General features: G+C 47.8%; 1 protein-coding gene across 3 annotated transcripts in view; it reads left to right on the forward strand.

Annotated features, from left to right (window-relative positions):
• Positions 1–19,978, forward strand: part of SLC2A4 (solute carrier family 2 member 4) — a 61,176-nt gene extending 41,198 nt beyond the window's left edge. For all 3 annotated transcript variants that reach the window (XM_035135432.3, XM_088655595.1, XM_060281919.2), the window contains exons 5-11: positions 3,771–3,886; positions 6,976–7,138; positions 8,081–8,268; positions 10,203–10,307; positions 11,625–11,726; positions 12,805–13,008; positions 15,512–19,978. In XM_035135432.3, the coding sequence (XP_034991323.2) occupies positions 3,771–3,886; positions 6,976–7,138; positions 8,081–8,268; positions 10,203–10,307; positions 11,625–11,726; positions 12,805–13,008; positions 15,512–15,715 (1,082 nt within the window). In that variant the 3' untranslated portion in view covers positions 15,716–19,978. The remainder of the gene's footprint in view (positions 1–3,770; positions 3,887–6,975; positions 7,139–8,080; positions 8,269–10,202; positions 10,308–11,624; positions 11,727–12,804; positions 13,009–15,511) is intronic.
• Positions 19,979–23,137: the final 3,159 nt, after the last annotated feature.

Raw genomic sequence — 23,137 nt, forward strand, 5'->3', positions numbered from 1 at the left:
GGGAATAGAGAAGAAAACCTGGATATATTTTTGTCGGTGGGGCCTCAGTTAAGTGCCAGGCGAAAATGTTTCTCTGTAACCTGTCCTTTGGCTGATTATTCTTTTAAATGTGTTTGTTATTGGTTTGTTTTTTGTTTCATTACGTTTTTTGCGTTCCCACCTTGTGTTTTTATGCGGCAAACCACCCTGTGACCTTCAGATCTTCTACATTTCAAGTCTCGATTCAAATTGCTGCTCTGGGTTATCCCGCTGGCGTAAATAAATATTTACTATGCCTTATACTTTTCAAGTGAGGGGGTGTGGGAATGAAAATTAGGGAAATGCTATATGCGTTCATGAATTAAGTCGCTTCTGGGGTTCCTCTGGGATTAGGGGGGGGCTGAGACTGGAGCAGGGTGGATTTGATTTAAATCAAATAGATTTAAATCACTAGTCAGTAAGTCTTGATTTAAATTATTTTTTAACAGAAATACTCATTCTTGCTGGTATAATCTCAGTATTTACAACCAGATGGAAGGTTTCATTTTTTGAATAATAAATTTTCAGAGTAGTTTTTACAGTTATATCAAAAATTACTTATTATTATTTGGTTATACTATTAGAAATACATAGGCAGATAATTATGAAATTATTGCGAGGTTGAATAAGTGAACTGTTAATATTTGGACAACTTTTCTGCTGTACTTTATTGGAAGGAGAAAAAGAACAATTTCCTAAAACCCTTAAGAAAGAAAGAAAGAAAGAAAGAAAGAAAGAAAGAAAGAAAGGAAGGAAGGAAAAGAAAAAAGAACAATTTCCTTAATAACAATTTAAACAATTTGTTTAACTAAAACAATAGCATTATAGCATATGTATCCATGTTTGTTAACTGATGTGGTTAAACAATTAAAAACAACAACTTAGACTGAGTTTTAGCACACATGAAGAACTTTAAACAAATCCTTATTTCCTGATGAATAGCCTTTGGACAATAATGTACGGTAACTTAAATAGAAAACTATCATTAGAAAGATTTTTCCTCCAAAAGCATTTTATTTTAAAAATCCGATTTTTTTAAAAAAAAATCATTGATTTTTATCCACCCTGGACTAGAGCATTATTCGTTTCATGGCACACCCACCTCCGGGAGAGATTAGCCTACAAAGTCTAAAATTAAGTTAGTTGCTCCTCCCCTTTTGACTGTGGCTCCGCCCACCATGGCCATGTGGCTCCCTGGGGTGAGATAAAGCTTCGCCAAAGCGACTGCTAGTTGGTTCCATGTGTGACTCAGCTGGAGATCATCCTCTGCGGCTGGACTGTAACGTGACAAACTGCCAGGCGCAGAGAGGGAACATTTGAGTAACGGCTGCAGCAGACAAGAATCTCGGATGAACCTTTGGACTGAAGAGTCATCGCTAGCCGTCAGCAAGACTGGGTGCGTGGCCAGGGGCACGGTGCCAAGGCAGAAGTACGTCTTGTGAAGAATAAAAGGGGGCGCTTCCTGTCCCACCCTGTTTTGGGGCTTCCTGGAGTCATCTGTAGAAGGAAGCCGGCCTCATTTAGCAAGGCGGGGAAAAGGCATTCTGTTTGCCTTTTTCATGCCCTTTCTGTATGCGATGCCACCATCGAAGAGCTTTAGTTAGAGGGCCTTCTCGGTGGTGGCGCCCGCCCTGTGGAACGCCCTCCCATCAGATGTCAAAGAGAAAAACAGCTACCAGATTTTTAGAAGACATCTGAAGGCAGCCCTGTTTAGGGAGGCTTTTAATGTTTAATAGATTATTTTATTTCATTTTTCTGTTGGAAGCCGCCCAGAGTGGCTGGGGAAACCCAGCCAGATGGGCGGGGTATCCTATATAATAAAGTGCAAGTGTCTCTGCGTCCAGATTCCCTGTGTCCCTGTGTCCGCGCTACTGCTCATGTGCTCCACGGACACAAGGATTGGATGCAGAGACTGCACACACGCGCACACTCTCCCCACCCCCCCACCTACCGTTTCCCTGTGGTCGCCAACTGCTGCTTCCAGCCGGACTGAGCGTTGGCGGCGGGGGGGGGGGAGAGAGCGCGTGTGTGCGTCCAGCAAGGACAGGTCCCAGGGTTCGGAGAAGCGCTGCACAAGCGCTTTTCCGAACCCCGGGATGTCTCCTTCCTGTCGACGGCTGGGGGCGAGGAAGGAAGGAGGAGAAAGGGCTGCTTTCTCCTCCTTCGTTCCTGTCCCCCTGCTGCCGACAGGAAGGAGACATCCCGGGGTTCGGAGAAGCGCTGCTCTGGGTTATCCCGCTGGTGTTCTAGTGCCCGTTTACACAACGGGCTGAATTACACTAGTAAATAAAAAAGTATATTATTATTATTATTATTATTATTATTATTTATTATTATTATTATTATTATTATTATTATTATTATTATTATTAGTTGTTGTGGCTCCAGTAGAGCTGGACAGGGACCCCATGGGTCATCTAGCCCAACCCCCTGCAACACAGAAATCTCAGATAAAGCATCCATGAATGATGACCCAGTCTCTGCTTAAAGGAAGAAGAGTCCTCCATCTCCCGAAGGTGTCTGTTCCGCTGCCGAACAGCTCTTACCATCAGAAAGTTCTTCCTAATAATAATAATAATAATAATAATAATAATAATAATAATAATAATAAATTTATACCCCACCTATCTGGCTGGGTTTCCCCAGCCACTCTAGTCGGCTTCCAGCAAAATATTAAAATACAATAATTCGTCAAATGTTAAAAGCTTCCCTAAACAGGGATGCCTTCAGGTGTCTTCTAAAAGTCAGATAGTTGTTTATTTCCTTGACATCTGGTGAGAGGGTGTTCCACAGGGCAGGTGCCACCACCGAGAAGGAGACGCTCCTTCAAGTATACTGGGCCTTTGAGGCCGTTTAGGGCTTTCAAGGTCAGCACCAACACTTGGAATTTTGCTCAGAAATGTCCTGGGAGCCAATGTAGGTCTTTCAGGACCGGTGTTATGTGGTCTCGGCAGCTGCTCCCAGTCACCATTCTAGCTGCCGCATTCTGGATTAGTTGCAGTTTCCGGGTCACCTTCAAAGGTAGCCCCACATAAAGCGCATTGCAGTAGTCCAAGCAGGAGATAACCAGAGCATGCACCACTCTGGCCAGACAGTCTGTGGGCAGGGAGGGTATCATCCTGCGTACCAGATGGAGCTGGTAGGCAGCTGCCCTGGACACAGAACTTACCTGCGCCTCCATGGACAGAGGAGAGTCCAAAATGACTCCCAGGCTGCGCACCTGGTCCTTCAAGGGCACAGTTACCCCATTCAGGACCAGGGAGTCCTTCACACCCGCCCACCCCCTGTCCCCCCAAAACAGTACTTCTGTCTTGTCAGGATTCAACCTCAATCTGTTAGCCGCCACCCATCCTCCAACCGCCTCCAGACATTCAGAATCTCTGAGTGATGTTTAGTCGGAATCTTCTTCCTTGTAACTTGAAGCCACGGGTTCGAGTCCTACCCTCCAGAGCGGGGGGGGGGGACAAGCTTGCTCTCTCTTCCATGGGACAACCCTTCAAATATTTGAAGATGGCTCTCTTATCTCCTCTCAGTCTCCTCTTTGCCGGGCTAAACATGCCCCGTTCCTTCAACCGTTCCTCATCAGGCTCGGCTTCTGTCCCTTGTTGCGGCTTGTCAACATCCTCCTTTAAATGTGGCACCCAGAACTGGACACAGTATTCCAGTTCTGCGATCCTTTCGAAGGCAGCTCCTATTTTGTCACATTAATCTGGCTGTTTCCCAGACTGACCCTGTGTTTCCTTCCGTGCCAGGATTTGCTTCGGGAATTGTGCCCATGTACGTGGGCGAAATCTCCCCTACCAACCTGCGTGGGGCGCTGGGCACACTGAATCAGCTGGCCATTGTCACCGGAATCCTCATTGCCCAGGTAATGAACAATTCCCTCCCCTCTCCCTCATACACACACATAGCATAGAATCCCAGGACTGTCGAGCGGGAAGGGGAACCCCGGGGGTCATCTAGCCCAACCCACTACAATGGAACCACCATTGGCCAGCTTCTCGGAAAATGAGTCCTGATTGCGGTATGTCAACTTCCTCAGTAAATTGAGGGAGAAGAGGTTTATCGAGGGTGGCTAGCCACAATAGCTGAGCTCTTCCTCCAAGCTTCTGAATACCAGTTGCTGGAAACTGCAAGGGGGAGGGGGTCTTGAGTTCGAATCCTGAATGTGGGTTTCTTGTAATGGGCATCTGACTGGCCACTGTGAGAACAGGATGCTGGACTAGATGGGCCACTGGCCGGGCATGCATAGATGCAACTTCCGGGAAACAGTAAGGAAAAACGGGGGTTCCCGGGAAATACGGGGTACTTGGCAGCTATGTAGAAAGTAACGCAAAACGGATTAATCCATTCCAAAACAACCCCTAAAAGAGAACTTTAACATGAATTTTACTGTCTAACGAGACCATGGATCCATAAAATGAAAGCAATAAACAATGTACTGCAGTCACACAATCAATCCATCAGTAGCTGAACCAGATACCACACAGTCACAAAAACAAAACAAAAAGAGCCGCAAAAACAAAAATGCAAAATAAATACCGGTAGCAAAAACAGACAGACCTCAGCGTAACATTCAAAACAGAAGCGTGGCACTCAAAATGGAGCATGTTCGGCTTCCGAAAAAAAGTTCGCAAACCGTAAGACCTACTTCCGGGTTTGCAGTGTTTGGGTTCCAAGTTGTTTGAGTAGTAAGGCATTTGAGAACCAAGGGACCACTGTAATTTCTTTGTTGAGTTTTCTGATGCAGCGACAGACCATACAGGGTTTTCTGAGGTCCGGTGATGGGGCAGACCCCAATATGAGGGTCAAGGGACTGCATAACCGCTGTCCGTTTTTTCCAACCCACGTTATGTGACAGGCTGTTCCCCCAGGCAATCGGAGCACAAGGAAGGAAGTTTAAGGAAGTTGCGGGGAGATGTCTGGACAGCTCCAGAGAGGGATTTTGGGGAAGTGGCCACCTCCCCGCTGGTCCTCACTGGGACTTCCCCGCAGTGGCTACCAGACAGAACCTATTTCTGCCCTGTGTTTGGGGAACTTGGCAGAAGGCACTGCCTGTCTCGTTTGGGCAAAAGGAAGAGACCAGGGCTCTCCTCCATGCTATGTGGGGCTACCTTTGAAGGTGACCCAGAAACTACAATTAATCCAGAATGCGGCAGCTAGACTGGTGACTGGGAGCGGCCGCTGAGACCACATAACACCGCTCTTGAAAGACCTACATTGGCTCCCAGTACGTTTCCAAGCACAATTCAAAGTGTATCTCATAGCAAAGTATAATAATAATAATAATAATAATAATAATAATAATAATAATAATAATAATTCCACAGAGGCAGAAGCATAGCTATCCTTGCTGGTAGCCACCAATAGCCTTCTCCTCCTCTGTGAAGTTGCCCAGTCCTCTCTTAAAGCCGTCCAAAGTGTTGGACATCACTGCTTCCTGTGGCAGGGAGTTCCGCAGTTTAACTATACAGTCGTACCTTGGATCTTAAACGCTTTGGCTCCTGAACAAAGTGGCTCCTGAACGATCGAAACCCAGAAGTGAGTGTTCCCATTTCCAAACGATTTCCGGAAGCCGAATGTCCGGCACGGCTTCCGATTGGCTTGCAGGAACTCCCGGAATGGATTCCATTTGAATTCCGAGGTACGGCTGTATTTCTGTGTGGCCGCAAAAAGTATGGGGTATAGGATTATCGGGGGAAATTGGCTAAGGAAATGAAGGCTCTAGCTCGGGGGCCAGCAAACTTTTTCAGCAGGGGGCCGGTCCACTGTCCCTCAGATCTTGTGGGACGCCGGACTATATTTTAGGGAGAGGGGAAAACGAACGAATTCCTATGCCCCACAAATAACCCAGAGATGCATTTTAAATAAAAGCACACATTCCACTCATGTAAAAACACGCTGATTCCCGGACCGTCCGCAGGCCAGATTGAGAAGGCGGTTGGGCCGGATCCGGCCCCAGGGCCTTAGTTTGCATGCTCTAGCTCAGTGGTTCCCAACAGGTGGTCCGGGGACCCCCAGGTGTCCGCGAGCTATGCCAGAGGGGTCTGCAAGATGCTATTAGAATAAAAAATATATTAAATATATTTCGTATGATAACAGATTTTTTTTGTTTTGGCCGCTTCCTGCATGAGCAGAGTAGCGCAAAACTAGAATTAGATAGAGGCAGTAGTTCTGCTGTATGCCGTTAGGTGGCGCTTTACAAACACTACTGTTTTGCAAAGAGGCAGCACGCGCATTCTACTAACGCTCACCTCCCCAAGATGCTTTGCGCGCGTCAGCTTCATTTGTGCGCTACTGCGCAAGTACCCTGTCTTCTCCATTCCCCTCCCTCCTCCCTGGCGCGCGCTGCCTCTTTGCAAAACAGTAGTGTTTGTAAACAAAGCGTTGTTTTTCGCAGAAGCTACAGTTCACGTAGTTAAAAATGGACCGTTGGTTAAAAAGTGGCTCGTTAAAACGACAAAGGCCTACAGATGAAGAGGAAGATAATGCATTTGATGTTCAAGCAAGTAAGTCAGTGACTCTCGAACCGATCTTGTCAGTGTCCATTGAACCTAAATTGTCGGCGTCCCTTGAACCTAACCCTTCCAAGATCAGTGTTAAATTTACTGGAAAAATTAGATTAGGAATTAGATTTAGGATTAGAAATTAATGGGGGTCCTTGTCACAATAGCGGCTCGATGAGGGGTCCTCGAGAAAATTTTGTTGGGAACCCCTGCTCTAGCTGATGGCTTTGTGGAAATGTGGTTCTCTGATGTTCTCTGTTGAAAATTCAAATTGTTTGGCATCTTCTGCATAGTTTACAACTATGGCCGAAAACGTCCTTCCCGTATTTTCTGCTCTGCCCAGAACGGGGTGCGGGAGGGCATGTTCAGTGGAATCTGCAAAATCTGTTTTGAAAAAATGAATGAAACGAGAAATGTGTCAAGTGCCTTACCTGGCTTTTTCGTGCAACAGGTGTTTGGTCTGGACAGTCTTCTGGGCACGAGTGAGCTGTGGCCCCTCTTGCTGGGTATCTCGGTGGTCCCTTCCATCCTCCAGCTCCTGATGTTCCCCTTCTGTCCCGAGAGCCCTCGATACCTCTACATCATCCGCAACAAGGAGTCCAAGGCCAAAGAAAGTGAGATCTCCCCCTCCCCCTCTCCTATCCCTCTGCCTTTCCCCCATTCATAGAATCGTAGAATTGTGTAGTTGAATCCCCGCAAAGCTCTCTAGCCCAACCCCCGGCAATGCAGGAGTTACAGCGAATTCACGTGACTACAACATCATTTTATTTTGTTTTTAAATAGATTTAAAAACTGGGGGGAAATACACCACAGTTGATGTCAGATACATTTTTATCAAAACAAATAGTTGACCTAAATTAAAACACAGACCAGAAAGAGAAAAGGGGGGAGGAAAGATGAAGGGAAAAGAAAAGCAAGAAAAAGAAAAAAAAGAAAACTTCTGATTCTTCGTTTATCGGCGATATGCAGAAAATTATCCCACACATCCACTCCGGCACCCAACAAACCCACTTTCTATAAACCTGATCTTCAATCGCAGATATCATGCCCATTTTCTTTTTCACGTAAAAAGCCTATAAGAAGTTTCCAATCATTAGTAAATGTTGGCAATGGTATTTCTCTGGTTAAACCCGTCAACTTCGCCATCTCGGCTAGGTCCAATAATTTTAAACCAGCCATTCCTCCGTGGTAGGTAACGATGAATCTTTCCATCTTTGTGTATATAAAAGCCTCGCGGCTTGTAATCATATATCGAAATAAAGTTACATAGTTGTTGTTTTTCCTAATTGTCTAGCCGTAAGTCCCTTTTCCGGTTTCTGCCGACAAACTCTGCAATATCCTTTACAAGGAGAGGCAACACACAGTGCTCGAAATACAGTCGCGCCATTGATTCGCATCACGCCATTACTCAATATTGGCAGTTTTACGTTCAATCCCTCGAACGGAATCTGCCTTTCTTCGCGTCCTGCCGCCCCCTGAGCCTTCTAACTCTCCCACTTCCTGCTCAACCTCCCCCCGAGACGCACAGTAACGCTGCCGCTTCTTTCCCCCTCCAGGTCTCAAGCGGCTGACGGGCCAGGCGGACGTGACCGCGGCTCTGACGGAGATGAAGGAGGAGAAGCGGCGCATGGATTTGGAACGCAAAGTCTCCATCGCGCAGCTCTTCCGCTGCCGCATCTACCGCCAGCCCCTGTTGATTGCAGTGGTCTTGCAGCTCTCGCAGCAGCTCTCCGGTGTCAACGCGGTGAGTTTGCTGCAGGGGGATGGCATACCTGCCAAGTTGCTGTCAGAGAAATAAGGGACCGGGCCGGAAATAGCAGACCGGAAGTAGCGCTGCCGCCGTTTTGGAACTGGGCGGAGCATGCTCAGAAGTGACTTTTGATGCTGCTTTGCCCAGTTCCAAAATGGCCGCCGCCCCAGAAGTCGCACTGCAGCCATTTTGGAACTGGGCAGAGCAGCATCAAAGTCGCTTCTGAGCATGCTCCGCCCAGTTCCAAAATGGCCGTCGCGCCAGAATAAACCGGGGGGGGACAAAAAAATCCGTTTTTTTCAGCTAGGAACAGCTGGGAAAACGGGGATTTCCCGGGGAAAACAGGAGACTTGGCAGCTGTGGGAAGGAGGGAGGAAGAATAATAGAACTGTAGAGTTCGGAAGGACCCCGAGGTGTCATCTCATCCAACCCCTTGCAATTCTGGAATCTCAGCCGAAGAATCCCTGCTCAAAATCCTCCAACCAAGGAGAGCCCGCCACCTTCCAAGGGGAGTCCGTTCCACCACTGAATGGCTCTTACCGTGAGAGGGACGTGGGTGGCGCTGGAGCCTCTTGGGCTTGCCGATCAGAAGGTCGGCAGTTCTAATCCCCGTGACAGGGTGAGCTCCCGTTGCTCGGTCCCAGCTCCTGCCAACCTAGCAGTTCGAAAGCACACCAGCGCAAGTAGATATATAGGTACCACTGTGGCGGGAAGGTAAACAGCCTACCATGCACTCTGGTTTCCATCACTGTATTTTTGTTGCGCCAGAAGCGGTTTAGTCCTGCTGGCCACATGACCCAGAAAGCTGCCTGTGGACAAACGCCGGCTCCCTCGGCCTGAAAGCGAGACGAGCGCCGCAACCCCAGAGTCGCCTTTGACTGGACTTAACCATCCAGGGGTCCTTTACCTTTTTTACCGTGAGAAAGTTCTTCCTGAGGTTTAGTCAGGATCTCCTTTCTCGCGATTTGAAGCCGCCGGTTCAGATCCTACCTTCAGGAGCAGGAGAAAACAAGTTGGCTTTGCTCCCCTTTCTCGGGGAGGGAGATGTTTGCTCGCCTCCGGTCTGCAGGGACCTCCCCTGTTCTCCTAGAATTCTCAGGGATTATAGACAGAGGCTCTGAGATGACACCCGCAAGCTCCTTTGCCACCCTTGGGTGCAGCGCATCAGGCCCTGGAGATTTAATGCCGCTATTCCTTTAGCATCTCTTTCCCTGTCTTGGGCCGTAGCTCCCTCCCTGCTCCCTCCCTCTATTCCAGACTGCTTTCATTTTGGGGTGAAAAAAGAGGCAACGTAGGTGTTGAGCAGTTAAGAAGGTGTTGAACAGGAGCAGGAGAGGAAGTGGGATTTTTTTGGTGGGGGGTGTTAGATGGCTCTGAAGGCATAGCTGCCAAGTCTCCCGTTTCCCCCGGGAAAACCCCTTTTTTACTTACCTTTTCCCGGTGGTCCCCCGTATCACTTCGTCTCCCGTTTTTCTCCGTTATTTTCTCCTGCCGGCGGCCATTTTTTTTCTTTCCGATTTGCCCTTCTATGGGCACCAAAAATGGCCGCCGCCAGCTTCAAAAGTCGCATCTACGCATGTCCGGAAGTGCATAGACGTAACTTCCGGTGTTGGCGGCAGCCATTTTTGGTGCCCATAGATGGGCGGGGCGACACCGGAAGTTGTGTCGACGCACTTCCGGTCATGCGTAGAAGCTACTTTTGAAGCCGCCGGCGGCCATTTTGGGTGCCCATAGAAGGGCAAAGCGACACCAGAAGTTACATTGATGCAACTTCCGGTGTCAAATGGCTGCCGGTCCCGGATTCTGCAGTCCGGAACTTGGAAGGTAAGCTCTGAAGGGGGCAGAGCTGGTCCACTCATGAGGCAAGATGTCTTGGGCCAGCCCTGCTAGGGGACACCGTTCTTTGATCGCTCTTTCTGTCCTCTTAGATATTCTATTACTCAACTGACATCTTCAAAAAGGCCGGCTTGGACAAACCCATCTTCGCCACCATCGGAGCTGGCGCCGTGAACACAGTGTTCACCGTCGTTTCGGTAAGAACCTCCCGTCGCTGTATCCATGCCCAGCAAATCTTTATAAGCATTTAATAAAAAAGTAATAATAGCAGTAACAGTGCATTGAGAACTTAAGAATTCCCCTGCATCAGGCCAGTCGCCCACCTTAGCCCAGCATCCTGTTCTCACAGGGGCCAGCCAAATGCCTGTGGGAAACCCGCAAGCAGGATTTGAACTCGAGAGCACTCGTGTGGTTCCCAGCAACTGGTATTCAGAAGCATTGTGCCATAGCCAGTGTGGCTCACAGTCTTTGATAGCTCCCTCCTGGATGAATTCATCCGTTCCTCTTTCAAAGCCATCCAAGTTGGTGGCTGTGACTGCCTCTTGTGGGAGGGAGTTCCACAGTTTAACTAGGTTCTGCATAATATCTGCCCTCCTTGTTAAGAAGGGTTAGGGTCCTCAGTTCTGTTCCCTTCCCCCACCCCAGTGAGGACAGTTACAGGAGGTTAAATCAGGGGTCAGCAAACTTTTTCAGCAGGGGGCCGGTCCACTGTCCCTCAGACCTTCTGGGGGGCCGGACTATATTTTGGGGAAATAATAATAATGAACGAATTCCTATGCTCCACAAATACCCCCCAGAGATGCATTTTAAATCAAAGCACACATTCTACTAGTGTAGAAACACCAGGCAGGCCCCACAAATAACCCAGAGATGCATCTCTATATATAAAAATGTAGGCATTGCGCACGCGGAGGTCACAGCCTTTCTCCGTAACTGCTGAACAGTAATGTAACAAATTTGGCCACAACATTCCATGCCCACCAGTGAGGGATCTGGCATAATTACCCCCCCAAAAAACCACACCTTTCACACCTAAAATAATGATTAAACACAAAAAAGTGGCGCCAAAATTAGACGCCACCACCAGAAGCTCTGAAGACTCCAGCAGCATCCAATAGAAAGGCAGATCGCACGCTGCAGCTTCCAAAGCTGCGCCGCCAGATGACATCGCAAAATTCCGCAGCAACCAACTGAAAACAGTCCTTTTGCAGCAACAAGGCCCAGCTTTTTCAATAGGCTGCAGCATTGCCAAGCAGGGAAAAACAAACAGAATACTGTATGGGGCTTTCACAACGGGGGGGGGGGGGTCACAGGGATGAGGCACAACAAAGGGGGGACACACATAGCCAGGGGGGGGGAGGAAGAACCCTGAGTCAGCCAAAGCAGTGGGGAGTGGGTTGGGACAGGGAAAACTGAGTAGGCCGCAGCATTGCCCAGCAGGGAAAAATGAGTAGGCCTCACCATTGCCCAGTAGGCCACAGGCAACCTTCTTCATCTTTTCTTCTCTGCCCCAGGTGTTCCTGGTAGAGCGAGCCGGCAGGCGGACCTTGCATATGCTGGGATTGGCGGGGATGGCTGTGTGTGCCATCCTTATGACAGTGGCCCAGGGCTTGACGGTGAGTAACTGGGCGGAGGATGTAGCCCTTCCTTGGCCTAGGACAGCCTTCACCTGGCTACTTTGGACTACAACTCCCATCAGCCATAGCCAGCATCGTGCTGGCTCTGGACGATGGGATTTGTAGTCCAAGACAGCTGGAGAGCACCAGGGTGCCCTAGGCCTGTCCAATGCTGATTTGACTAATCTTCTGTTGGGGCTATTTCATCTGTGGGTCATCATTTCAGCTCTCACATACAGGGCTGGATTCAGGTTGGGTGAGGCCCTAAGCTACTGAAGGTAACGGGCCCCTTTCTATGTCCAGCTGTCCTTTGTCAACAACAAATGGTCACTGTTTTTTTGGGTTGAATAGACGCTATATGGTCATTTATGGACCTCATAGGTATCGAAACCCATTTGCGCACAACAAAATATGCATTTTATCAAAGTAATTGTTACAACCAGTCCATGGAGAATGTAGGCACCCTATATATATAGAAATGAGCAAACCCGTGAAATTTTAGGGAGCAGGCTAGCAGGTGGGGCCGATGACTTACATCCTGGGAGCCTACACAACGCAAAACCCTGTTGCTGCAGGTAGGTTTTATTTTATTTGTTTTTTATCTTATATTTTGGAAATGTACATCCAGGTTTTTTTTTCTTTTGGTTTTTTTTGGGGGGCCCCAAGAGAGTGGGGCCCTAAGCTAGAGCTTGTTTAGCTTAGCTTATACAGTGGAACCTCGGTTTATGAACACCTCAGTTTACGAATTTTCGGTTTACGAACGCCACGGACCCATCTGGAACGGATTAATCCACTTTCCATTACTTTCAATGGGAAAGTTCGCTTCAGTTTATGAACGCTTCAGTTTTTGAACGCACTTCCGGAACCAATTGTGTTCATAAATCTGGCACTGATCGCCTATGCCTTGGACATAAAAGCAAGATACTTGGGCGGAGAGGATATCCCTAGCTTTTGCCATTGATTTCATCTTCCTTGTGTGTTTCCTAGTTTTAAAGTAGAATATGTTACATATGCATACGACACATTTGGTTGCGAGAGGGTTGACGCAGCGCCTCCCGTTTCTCTTCACGCACCGCAGGACCGCGTGCCGGCAATGAGCTACCTCAGCATGGTGGCCACTTTCGGCTTCGTGGCTTTCTTTGAGATCGGCCCGGGTCCCATTCCCTGGTTCATCGTGGCGGAGCTCTTCAGCCAGGGTCCCCGCCCGGCTGCAATGGCCGTGGCCGGCTTTGCCAACTGGACTTGCAACTTCATCATTGGGATGAGCTTCCCCTCGATCGAGGTGAGTTTCAGCTGCTAGCCTGGCTCAGAATCACAGAACCGTAGAGTTTTTTGTGGGGGGTGCCCCAGGGGTCATCTAGTCCAACCCCCCGTGTTTGTGAGCGGGATTGCACGTTGCCCGGTGCCTGAAAGCAGAGCTGGGCATCAAATGGAAAGGAATGTGACACCCAGAATTCAGGGGGGGTCTTCATTTCCCCCACCAAGGATTCTCCATTGAGGACCACATAGCTCAGGCATCGGCCCCTCCAGCTGTTTTGGGACTACAATTCCCATCATCCCTGACCACTGGTCCTGTTAGCTAGGGATGATGGGAGTTGTAGTCCCAAAACATCTGGAGGGCCGAGTTTGGGGGTACATGACATATAGCTCAATGGGAAAGCGCTTTCTTTCTTTGTTGACGGTCTAGGGGGAATTCTTGACTGGACTGTTGCAATGCGCTGCATGTGGGGGCTCGTCCTTGAAGGCGACTAGGAGACTTCCGTGGGTCCAAAACACCTTTAAATTTGTACACTGCCCTTCGCTTGAAGATTCACGGCATAAAAATACAAAGTTCGATTCAGATCACATCATACCTGCCAAGTTCCTCTCTGAAAAATAAGGGACCGGACCGAAAGTAGCATACCGGAAGTAGCGCGGTGGCCATTTTGGAACTGGGTGGAGCATGCTCAGAAGTGACTTTTGATGCTGCTGTGCCCAGTTCCAAAATGGCTGCCGCACCAGAAGTCGCGCTGCAGCCATTTTGGAACTGGGCAGAGCAGCATCAAAAGTCGCTTCTGAGCATGCTCCGCCCCAGTTCCAAAATGGCCGCCGCGCCAGAATAAACCGGGAAAAAACAAAAAAATCCGTTTTTTTGCCTAGGGACAGCTGGAAAAACGGGGGTTTCCCAGGGAAAACGGGAGACTAGGCAGCTATGGATCACATGTAGCCTCTGTTTTAAAACAGCTACGCTGGTTGCCAGTTCAATTCCGGCCCCAATCCAAGGGGCTTTTGTTGGTGTTTAAACCTCCCAAATATCTGAAAGACTGCCTCCTTCCCTGCAGATTGGCAGAGGGGACACTCTGGGTTGTTATAAGAAAAACTGCTCTCTTTCCCTTATGGGGTATTCTGGAGCCCGTATAGAGTCCTTAAGTGGGTTCCCTATCGGTAGGCGAAAATAACAGAGGCCAACCAGATTATAATGAGAAGCAAAGCGGCTAGTAAGCCTGATCTTTATTAAACTGTTGCAACAGGGTCCCCACTCTCCACACACAGGAGGGAGAAGGAACCCAGAACAATGGTGCGCAAGCCCTTATATAGGCTCTTGAAATTGCCGTCCCTGTAGCTGAAAACATCATACATACATCACAGAAGGAGACAGTCTTCAGCAGAAATCCTGCCTGCCAGGATACCTGATAATGGTCACTGATTGCATTACCTGGGCAGCCTGGCTATTCTTTTGTGATGGTTCATACTTTACTTCCTGAATCCAGGTCACAGGCTCAGCCTATTCATACACAGATACACCCTTAAGACAGGATTTTGCAAGCGAAAAGACCATGGGAAGGCTTTCCCCCATTTTCCTCCCTTCCTGCAGAGGAATATTTGAGGTCATTGGGAGAGTCAAAATGGCTCCAGGATTGCTCTCCTGTACTATTTCAGACACATGGTTTATATACTTACAGGTGAAACTCGGAAAATTAGAATATCTTCAAAAAGTGCATTTATTTCAGTAACGCAACTTAAAAGGTGAAACCAATATATGAGATAGACGCATGACATGCAAAGCAAGATATGCCAAGCCTTTATTTGTTGTAATTGTAATTATTTGTCATTGGTGGGTCGATTATAAATAGAATGTAATTAATGAAATGTAATAGCGATGTTTATTTTTGTATTATTGTAACTATTTGTTTTATTACTGTGGAATTTCTAAAAGAAAGCATTTGTAAAAATTAAAAGAAAAATAATAAATAATAAGTTGCATTACTGAAATAAATGCACTTTTCAACTATATTGTAATTTTCCGAGTTTCATCTCGGTGAAGAGAGCCAGTGTGGTGTAGTGGTTAAGAGCGGTAGACTTGTAATCTGGGGAACCGGGTTTGGGTCTCTGCTCCTCCACATGCAGCTGCTGGGTGACCTTGGGCTAGTCACACTTCCTTGAAGTCTCTCAGCCCCACCTACCTCACAGGGTGTCTGTTGTGGGGGAGGAAGGGAAAGGAGATTGTTAGCCGCTTTGAGACTCGTTCGGGTAGTGATAAAGCGGGATATCAAATCCAAACTCTTCTTCTTCACCTGTATGTATGTGTTTGCCTTGTACATTTATGAACGTTTAATTTATATTTGAGACCTTAGAATTCTTAATACAGGGTGGTTTCCCCGTACTCGGAGGCTCAGGGGGTGACGCGTCCCAGAACAGGGCCTTCTCTGTGGCGGCCCCTAAGCTGTGGCACTTTGAGGTCCTGCACCATGCGAGATCTGGCAGGGCTACAGTTGCTCACGCTCTCCTCTCCCTCCTCCTTGCAGGGAGCTCTCCACTCGTACGTCTTCCTCATCTTCGCAGCCCTTCTCTTCGTATTCTTGATCTTCACGTACATCAAGGTGCCCGAGACGCGAGGGCGAACCTTTGACCAGATTGCCGCTACATTCCGACGGACGCCGTCTTTGCTAGAACGAGAGATCAAGCCATACACGGAACTGGACGAACTGAGCCCAGACGCCCATGAATGAGAGGAAGCCTTGGGGTGGGTGGGGGTTTTGGGCAGGTGGAGAACCCTAGCGCCCCAAAGACATGGCAGATGTGGACTGTGGTGTTCAGGGTGGCTGGCAAGAGCTCCCAGGATCTGCCTAGCACTTTAATTTCTTTGTTTCTTTGTTTTCATTAGGTCAGTTTTTTAGAAAGGAAGGAAAAGCATTAATAAAAAGCAGGTTGATGGATTGGGGTCGGGAGTGAGGGACGCAAGGCCCCTCGCTCCGCTTCCTTTGTTTCGGAGGACAAGAAGCTTGTGGTGTTGAGCCAGGAGCCACGAGTTCCGATTCTGTAAATAAAAGGATCATGGGGAATTTGCACAGAGAGCAGATGCCCTCGGAGGCCGGCGTGCTATCGAGACCCAGGAAATGCAGTCTCCCCAAAAGCAAAGTTCAAAGGCAGAGGCTGAATCTGAAAAGGGGACAGTGGACGGTGGGGTGGAAGTAATTCCGAGGACAGCGACTAAATTAATCTGCTCTCCGATATTCGGGTTATTTATATGTTGACTCCATTTTCGCATCGAGCCAGGGCTCAGCCCTGACTTACAAAAGCAGTTGTTGCAGCTGAGAAAAGAGTGCCGCAGAGCGTGTGCTGAGTTCTTTTCCGCTCACACCCTAAGGAGCCACACTCAGGCCTGTCCCATCACCCACTTTGAGGGTGTGGGGAGGGGTCAGAGCTTTTAGGTCCGAGGGCTGACCCATCTCCTCCTAGAAATTAAGAACTGGAGGGTGGGAGTGAATAATGGATTCAAACTACAAGAAAGAAGATTCCACCTGAACATTAGGAAGAACTTCCTGACAGTAAGAGCTGTTCGGCAGTGGAATTTGCTGCCAAGGAGTGTGGTGGAGTCTCCTTCTTTGCGCCTCTTGGAGGTCTTTAAGCGGAGGCTTGATGGCCATCTGTCAGGAATGCTTTGATGGTGTTTCCTGCTTGGCAGGGGGTTGGACTGGATGGCCCTTGTGGTCTCTTCCAACTCTATGATTCTATGATTCTAAAAACATCCTTGGATGTTCATGGTGAGGCATTATGGTCAGTAGTGACGTTGCTGGGGTCTCAAACCCCCCCAAAACCCCACTTTTGCCTGCGCCGTGGTTGCCTAGCAATAGCAGCAATGGCTGCCCTGGCCGTGCTTAGCAACCACCGTGTGTATTCCCTAAACACTCCTCTGTTGAGGACTCTGTGGCAGGCTGAAGTAGGGCAGGGGGGTCAGAATACAGCTCAGAACGGGAAGTAGGGGTGCAGACTGAGGCCCCGTTCCCTCCATGCACTTTAATCAGTGTTTGGTTATGGGAACTGTAGTTTGCTAATGGTGCCGAGTCATTGGAAGTCCATTCCCAGAGTGGTTTAACAATTCCTCTTCATGGAGGACTCCGGGAACTGTAGTTCCGGGACAGGGACTTTTTTGGGGGGGGCGTCTCCTAATGATGCTCAGCATCTGTTACAAACTACAGCTCCCAGGATTCTTTGGGGGCAGCCATGACTGTTTAAATTGTTATCACTTGTGTTTTCAACATAGTGGGTGCAGAGAGGAGGGTGTCACCCGTTCTCCAGCTTTGAATGTCAAGGCCATCTCGACAGATGCGCCCAACAGCTTATTCTCCCGTTCTGGAACTCCCTCCCGCGAGGAATATTATTTATACCACCAGCAAGGCCACTTGCGGAGGACGTCACAGCAATTGCTTCCCCCCCCAGAACACCCCGGGAATTAACTTTTCTAGCGGTATTGAGTTTTCTTTGGCAGACCTGCCTGGGTCTCATGGTTCCTTTGGTTAGCGTGTCGGCGCAGAGGCGCAAAGAAATGCAACCGCCACACGCCATGAATAAACCAAGAGGTCTCACTGTGAGCAGAATCTAAAGTTACACGGGTGGACTTCCTCTTGTGCAACGGGATTTCACCTCCCTCCATCTACTCCAGAGGGTCCTGCAAACCTTCCAGAGCAGATTATGAGGAAGCAGGGAGAAGATGGTGACATCCCATCATGGAAGCCTGTTGCTCTCTCTCGAGAGCGCATGGACAGCGCATAGAACCCTGTGGTTTATAGGGCTCTATGGATGCTCCATAGCAGTTCAAAAAAGGCCACCTTGTGTGAAGAAGGGAATCTGTGGCAAGGATTTCCCCTTCCTTTATTTCAATGTGGCTTGCTTGCAAGTTAAGGGTCGTATATTTTTTTAAAAACACTCAATTGTAGGTGATTGAGTCCGGGTGTGTGGTTCATCCTCTACTATTGTCATCTGATAAATGTTATCAGTTTGATTCCAAATGTATAGCTTGGTTTTCTGGAAGGTAAAAAGGTAAAGGTAAAGGGACCCCTGACCATTAGGTCCAGTCGTGACCGACTCTGGGGTTGCGGCGCTCATCTCGTGTTATTGGCCGAGGGAGCCGGCGTACAGCTTCCAGGTCATGTGGCCAGCAGGCCCGTCCTAGCCATAGAGGCTAGTGGCGCGGAGAACTACAGCGCCGGGCGCTGGAAGGGCGCCAAGTGAGCGCAGGGTTCCGGCGATCTGGCCAGGACTGCGCTCCACGAGCTGAGAGGCTGCACCGCCTCTCTCTCCTTCTCCGAGGACTCCGCGCTGCGCCTCCTTCTCGTTTCCCCAGCACTGGGTTCAGCTCAGTCGAGCTTCGCCACCAGCGCGCGCACAGCGCCCAAGCAGCTCTTGCTGGTCCCACAGTGCGCGCGCTGGTGGCGAAGCTTGATTGAGCGGAACCCAGCGCTGGGGAAACGAGGAGGCGCAGTGCGGAGTCTTTGGAGGTGGCCGCCCACTGCTGCCGTGGTCCGCTTGCCACTCCTGGGTCCTTGGAGGGCGCTGGATGGGCTTAAGACGGCCCTGGTGGCCAGCATGACTAAGCCGCTTCTGGCGAACCAGAGCAGCACACGGAAACACCGTTTACCTTCCTACCAGAGCGGTACCTATTTATCTACATGCATTTTGACGTGCTTTCAAACTGCTAGGTTGGCAGGAGCTGGGACCGAGCAACGGGAGCTCACCCCGTTGCGGGGATTCGAACTGCCGACCTTCTAATGATCGGCAAGCCTTAGGCTCTGTGATTTAACCCACAGCGCCACCCGCGTCCCTGAAAAAGGTATTTGCTTGCAAAACAAAAACGGGGGAAAAGAGAAAAATCCAGGAAGGCCTCCTGGTCAATTGCAACCTGAATTGGTGGGAAGTTGTAGTCCAAATTATCCAAAGGGCACCAGGTTGAGAAAGTCTGGTGTACGTGTCCATTGTCTTAAAATGGCAATAGCACCCACCTGAGAGGTGCCGGAACGGAGATCTAGTTGGGAAAATGTCCTGGCCTCACCAGTTATGAAGCCCAACCCCACACCCTACCTCAAGGGCAATACTTGGGAAGGTGAAATAACAAGTTCTCTTCTAGACAGAACAGCTGCAAGGATGTGTATTTATATCATTTGGCATTAATCCTCGTTGGCAAGTATTAAACCACAGGAAACCTGGCTAATCCAGTCGTTTTTAGGTATCGCCAAACTAGTTTGAAACCATTGGTGGTTTTCACCCTAAGCCTTGCAAGGATGTCTTGGAATCCTAGCTTTGTAAGGATGCTGAGCATGTGAGCACTGGGTTTCTTGTCTGTGAGCAATGGAAATTATAAAGGGATTTTAATTTTGTAGAACAGGCCCTGTGAAGCTGTGCCATCGGGGTCCACACCATCTTACAAATCCAGACTTGAACACGTGTAGTGAACTTTCTAGTGGCTTGCTTGAGCTTTGCACCGATCCTTCAGCACTTTTTACCATGGCACTTAAACCCCAAGAGGGCTAGGACGCATTTTCTATTAAAGGTGGACTTTTAACAACTACCAGACTTTTAGAAGACATCTGAAGGCAGCCCTGTTCAGGGAGGCTTTTAATGTTTAATAGATTACTGTGTTTTATTTTTCTGTTGGAAGCCGCCCAGAGTGGCTGGGGAAACCCAGCCAGATGGGCGGGGTATAAATAAAAAATTATATTATTATTTAAAACAAGAGCAAATGGACTGCATCACTCCATAGGCTATGTTAGCCACCCAGCACTCAAAAAACTAAATGGAAGCAAGAAAGGCGGGGGGGGATGACACCCACTTTGTAAAGGGTTTCCCTTGGGACTGTGCAAAGGGATTCTGTTTTCTGTGTATTTAATTGGAGGAAGAGACTCTCGAGATTACAGGCATGTTTGTGTGTGCGTGCGCATGTTAATGTTTGTATTTCCAAGGAAAAAAAGTATTTGTATATAAAGAATAGACTCTTATACGGCTGTTGGTTGCTTTACATTAGTTCTCTCCAGTTCTAAATAGTTAATGCATAAGCAATCTGTTCAAAAAAAGTAAAAGGAACAGGATAGTTCAAAATACAGTGGAACCTCGGTTTATGAACACCTCGGTTTACGAATTTTCGGTTTACGAACACCGTGGACCCATCTGGAACGGATTAATTCACTTTCCATTACTTTCAATGGGAAAGTTCGCTTCAGTTTATGAACGCTTCAGTTTATGAACAGACTTCTGGAACCAATTGTGTTCATAAACCGAGGTACCACTGTACCACACAGATAATATGGGAGTTTTCTGGAAAGCTTCCTAACAATGCCACAAGCTTCTTTGGCAATTGATCACTGTGACCTGTTCCTCAACTTTCAAGGAATATTTTGCCCTATGTTGCACATCCTTTTTGCTCAAGCCCAGGGGTCAGCAAACATTTTTAGCAGGGGGATGGTCCACAGTCCCTCAGACTTTGGGGGGCGACGGACTATATTTAGAAGAAAATGAACAAATGCCCAGAGATGCAGTTTAAATAAAAGGACACAGTCTACTCATCTAAAAACACGCTGATTCCCGGACCGTCTGCAGGCCGGATTGAGAAGGCGATTGGGCCAGATCCGGCCCCCAGGCCCCGGTCCCCGGTTTGCCTACCCATGCTCAAGCCCATTGCTGCACATCTTTTTGCATATGAGCAAAGAAACTGGCTGTACTCTCTCCCACCCCCAAAGAGTCAGTTTTTGCCAAGGAGAGAGCAACTGAGGCTGCTTAATTTTGCCAGGCCTTTACAGTACAAGATACAGGGTTGTATTAGCTTGAGCCATGTCACCGGCCCATGTGCTCTAGCGGTGTCTACTTGAATTAACGGCAGGTGCCATGTCTCTTAAATGGAGATTGAGCCAGAGCCTTCCTGCATGCAAACAGCACCCTCTACTCCTGAGCTAAGTGGCCCCTCCCAAGGGACTTAAAATTTGAGATTAACCCAGCAACAATTGATGTTTCAGTTATATTGTGTTCCACAATGTCTTTACAGGAAGGCATTACCGTATATTCCGGTGTATAAGACGACCCCCAACTTTTCCAGTTAAAATATAGTGTTTGGGATATGCTCGCCGTATAACAAATATGGCCTAGCATATAAGACGACCCCCAACTTTTGAGAAGATTTTCCTGGGTTAAAAAGTAGTCTTATATGCAGGAATATACAGTATTTATTACTGGTAGATGCTGGAAGTGTAATGCTGCAAATACCATGTTGAGGCATATGATGTGGGCATGTCCAGTGAGATCTTCAAGGTGTTGACAATGACGCAAGAACTTAGGAGTGGATCAGACCAAAGACCCATGAAATCTAGTATTCTGTTCCCACGCTGAGCAGTCAGCTGCTTCTGGGAAGCATGCAAGCAGGACCCGAATGCAATAGCACTCCCGTCCTCAAAAACTGGTATTCAGAAGTAGAGTGACTCTAGTAAGAGAATATATAGCCATCACAGCTAGGTAAAGGGACCCCTGACCATTAACCCACAGCGCCACCTGCGTCCCTAGCCACCACAGCTAGTAGACACCAATAGCCCTGTCTTCCATGATTTTGTCTTAATTCCCTTTTAAAGCCATCCAACTGTACCCACACTATAGATTTGTTGTTTTAACTATGCGCTGTTGGGAAACAGTAGCTCCTTTTGCCTGTCCCAACATTCAGGTTCCTTGGTTAACCTTCCTTGGGTTCTGGAAAAGGAGACAAACTTTTCACTTTCCCCGAGCCGTACATAATATTTGACATCTCTTAATCATGTCAACTCTTGCTCACTTTTCCAAATTAAAAGCCCCCAAATGTTCCAGCCTTTCCAGTTCCTTCCACAATGCCGTTTCTGAGATGCAGAGACTAGAACTGTACAGAGTGCTCCAAGCATTAACACACCGTAGATTTAAGGAATTACAATATTGGCAGTTTTAATGTTGATCTTTTGCCTAATGCTCCCTAGCGTGTGTATATCTGAAGCTGAATTCTTTTTTGCCCCAATGTGCATTACTTTTATTTTATTATCATCAATTTATTCATTGCTTTCTAAACAACCGTCTCAAAGTGATGCATTCTAAATTTAAAAATAGTTTAAATTGAGCCACATTTTAATGCCTACCCACCCAGTTTAGAGATCCTTTCGAAGTACTTCACAATCCCTTTTTAATCTTTTCAACTTTATTTGCATTGCATACTGATTTATTTGCATTGGACCTCTTAACTCCCGATCTATGAATGTTAAAAAGCATAAATCTAAATCCTGGCGTGCTATGGTCCATGGGGTCACGAAGAGTCGGACACAACTAAACGACTAAACAACAACAAAATTCAGATCCATGGGGCACCCCACTTCTTACAGCCCCATTGGCAGAACTGCCCATTTAATTCTATTCCTACTGTAGCTTTAAGAGGACCTGTTATCCGATCCAAAAAGTTTTTGACAAGTGCACATCAGGTGGCAATCAGCCAAGTCCTCCTCAGAGGAAAGCCACTGAAATTAATGAACCTAAGCTAGTAATGTCCATTAACGACACCAAGCTAGACAGGACTTCCCTTTGCAGAGAAGTGACGTCAATTCTTTTTCAGCAAGACTTTTGTTTCCTTGAAAATTTCGTCTTTAATCAACACATACATTAAGTTTCCCAGAACACACATTAAGGAAAGTGGCCTGTAATATCCTGGGCTACATTTTGTCAAAAAAAAACCCACTTGTGTTACAGTGGTCACTTTCCTGTTTTCAGGTTCCAAGGCCAAACTTAAGAGACAAAAGTTACATATTTGGTGGCAGACCATAAACTTCACATTTGAGTTCTTCTAGAACTCTGGGGTAGGATATGTTTTGGACCAAGTGGTTTGTTACCAACCGTGGTAAAACACACCGGACTTGGGCTACGCACCAGGTAAATGATTTTTGACACTACCAGTGGTTACTTGGGTCTGAAGCTCTCCTGCTCACCGCATTAGCAGGAAAAGCAACTTCCTTTTTGCAAAAACACTCCCTTGGGAAGCAGCAAGTTAAGCAAATGTAAATTCCTTTTATAGGCTGACTGCTACTACAATAACCACTATATTATTGTCTGCACTTGAGGACATTAGGTGCCACCTTTTAAAAAGAAGCCTCTTTTAAAAAGCA

This window comes from Zootoca vivipara, chromosome 12 (genome assembly GCF_965207765.1).
Source record: "Zootoca vivipara chromosome 12, rZooViv2.hap1.1, whole genome shotgun sequence".
Classification (NCBI taxonomy): domain Eukaryota; kingdom Metazoa; phylum Chordata; class Lepidosauria; order Squamata; family Lacertidae; genus Zootoca; species Zootoca vivipara.